The sequence below is a fragment of the Parathielavia appendiculata genome, assembly GCF_033297405.1.
Source record: "Parathielavia appendiculata strain CBS 731.68 unplaced genomic scaffold N657scaffold_29, whole genome shotgun sequence".
NCBI lineage: Eukaryota > Fungi > Ascomycota > Sordariomycetes > Sordariales > Chaetomiaceae > Parathielavia > Parathielavia appendiculata.
Window position 1 is genome coordinate 132040 of NW_026944248.1, and position 1949 is coordinate 133988.

The 1949-nt window shown below is 53.9% G+C and overlaps 1 protein-coding gene across 1 annotated transcript; it reads right to left on the reverse strand.

Annotated features, from left to right (window-relative positions):
• Window positions 1-29: 29 nt before the first annotated feature.
• On the reverse strand, window positions 30-1517 carry N657DRAFT_650391 (zincin). Its single transcript, XM_062793931.1, has one exon. It carries the CDS (start codon window positions 1415-1417, stop codon window positions 323-325), a length of 1095 nt encoding a protein of 364 aa, XP_062643045.1. The 5' UTR covers window positions 1418-1517; the 3' UTR covers window positions 30-322.
• Between the last annotated feature and the right edge of the window lie 432 nt (window positions 1518-1949).

The following is a 1949-nucleotide window of genomic DNA, read 5'->3' on the forward strand; positions in this document are numbered from 1 at the left end:
CCAACATGACTGTTTCGGCCAACATGACTGTTTCGACCAACATGACTGCTTCGGAAAAGCGAGGGACACTTGGTAGGTTATGAGCAGACCACCTGGTGGTGCAGAGATTGAGCCATGCCTCTTACAAGCCCTTTCCTGGTGACTTTCACGCCATGGCTTATACCAATTCATATGCGGCCTGCCTCCACGTGCTTCCCCCTTGCGTGCTCCCCTTGCCATTACATGGATATCAGCAAGCCTCGCCCGTAATTCAGATTTACCAGATACTAAAGTACACAATATCCTCAAGTCCTCATCTTCAATCTTACATCCACTGGCCTGATCATCCAGGCATGTAGTCCTTGAGAGTCAGCCTCCCAACAACCAGCGTCCGAAGCGCATAAAAGTTCTTGGTATCCGTGATATCGCTCGGCTGCATCTGCGGAGGGTACAAATAGCTCATGACCGATTTGTCGTTTTTCGATCCATACACCACCGCGCCGCCTTCCCAACGTTCCGGATCTAACGCGAACTCGTGGCGCAGGCCTAACGTGTGTCCCAGCTCGTGCAGGAAGATGTTTTTGAGCATCCCTCGGTACTGTTGCGTGGGCAGTAGCGCCAGCCGGTACACGGACAGCGTGTTAAGAGGGTTTGAATTGGGAAAGAAAGCCCTCGCCAGGACGGCGCCCTTGTCGCCGCCGTACTCGAGCACGAAAGCCGCGTCCTCCAGGTTGCCCACCCAGTCGAAACTGACCCCCAGGTCGTAGCTGTTCCACTGCTGCGCCGCCTCCCAGAGACGGAGGGCCGCAAACTGGGCGTCCCCGGGTTGTGGGTATCCGCCCGTGTACGCGGCGAACTTGATGGTCGAACCGGGCTTCCAGCGCGGAATCTCGGTAAAGAGGCCCACGAGGATAGATGCCACGGAACCGGGCTCGAATTTCTCGGTCACGCAGTTGTAGCGATCCTCGAAGCCGGCAGCGGCGGCGACGGAGTCCGGCTTGTTGGCACTACTGATAGCGTCATAGTCGCGGAGGACCTGTTGAGGGTCGAGAACTCCGACCTTTGCTTCGCCGAACTTCTCCTGGATGATTTTCACGGCAGCGTTTCGCCGGGCCTGGCCGGATCGGGAGGTGTCCAGCGGTGATTCAATGTTGCCCGTGGTATTGGGTGGTTGGAGGATTCGTCTGGTGTTTGCATGTAACGGTGATAACGGCGTTGATGCTCTTGACAAAGACGCCGGAGGCTCGGGAATGGTTCCACACCAGTCTGGAAGGTTGCTTGGGTCCGTCGGAAGAGAAAATGTCGCAGTCATGAGCACGGCCAAGCAAAGCAATAAACAATGAGCATAGGGGTAGGAAAAAGCTCTGTTGATGGGGATGTAGGATCCAAGCGAGAAGAGGGTCCTCTGCCACGCAGATGGGCGACTAAACAAGCACATGGTCCATCGTCTCCCAACTGGTTGCAAATGCAATCAGCAAGGATAAAAAGTGGTTGGTTTGGAGTCTTGGTTGGGATGAGGTTTTGCACAGAATACTACCTAGAGAGATGAACATTGGCACAGAACGTCCTTTCATACAGGCGATGTGTCTTGATTCCATATTCCAGAACCTAGTGCGTTGGCAATAACTGACGTCATATAAGTCCAGTCCTCCCAATGAGTCCCGTTGCTGGCCGCATTATGGTCTAGGCAAACCGCTATGGACTATGATATTGATATGGTTATAGTCATCTGATGTTGATATGCTTAAGATCGATCTAGATCTTTGGGTCCGCCCCCGTGTGGCGAAGCCATCGTTGCATGTGTCCTATCGGCGACTGGCGAATGTCCCTGCGAATGTGCGCTGTACAACTCCTTATCTTGGCGGGAGGATTCGAATGATCAAGCTCTAAGCTCATTTCTGACGACTAGACGTGTGGACCCAACAGCGGAATCGACCCCACAATGGAATTTTGGCACCACCATCACCACC

Excerpts from the sequence above, each read along its gene's own strand:
- N657DRAFT_650391 (XM_062793931.1), bottom strand. The coding sequence starts at position 1,417 with ATGTGCTTGTTTAGTCGCCCATCTGCGTGGCAGAGGACCCTCTTCTCG.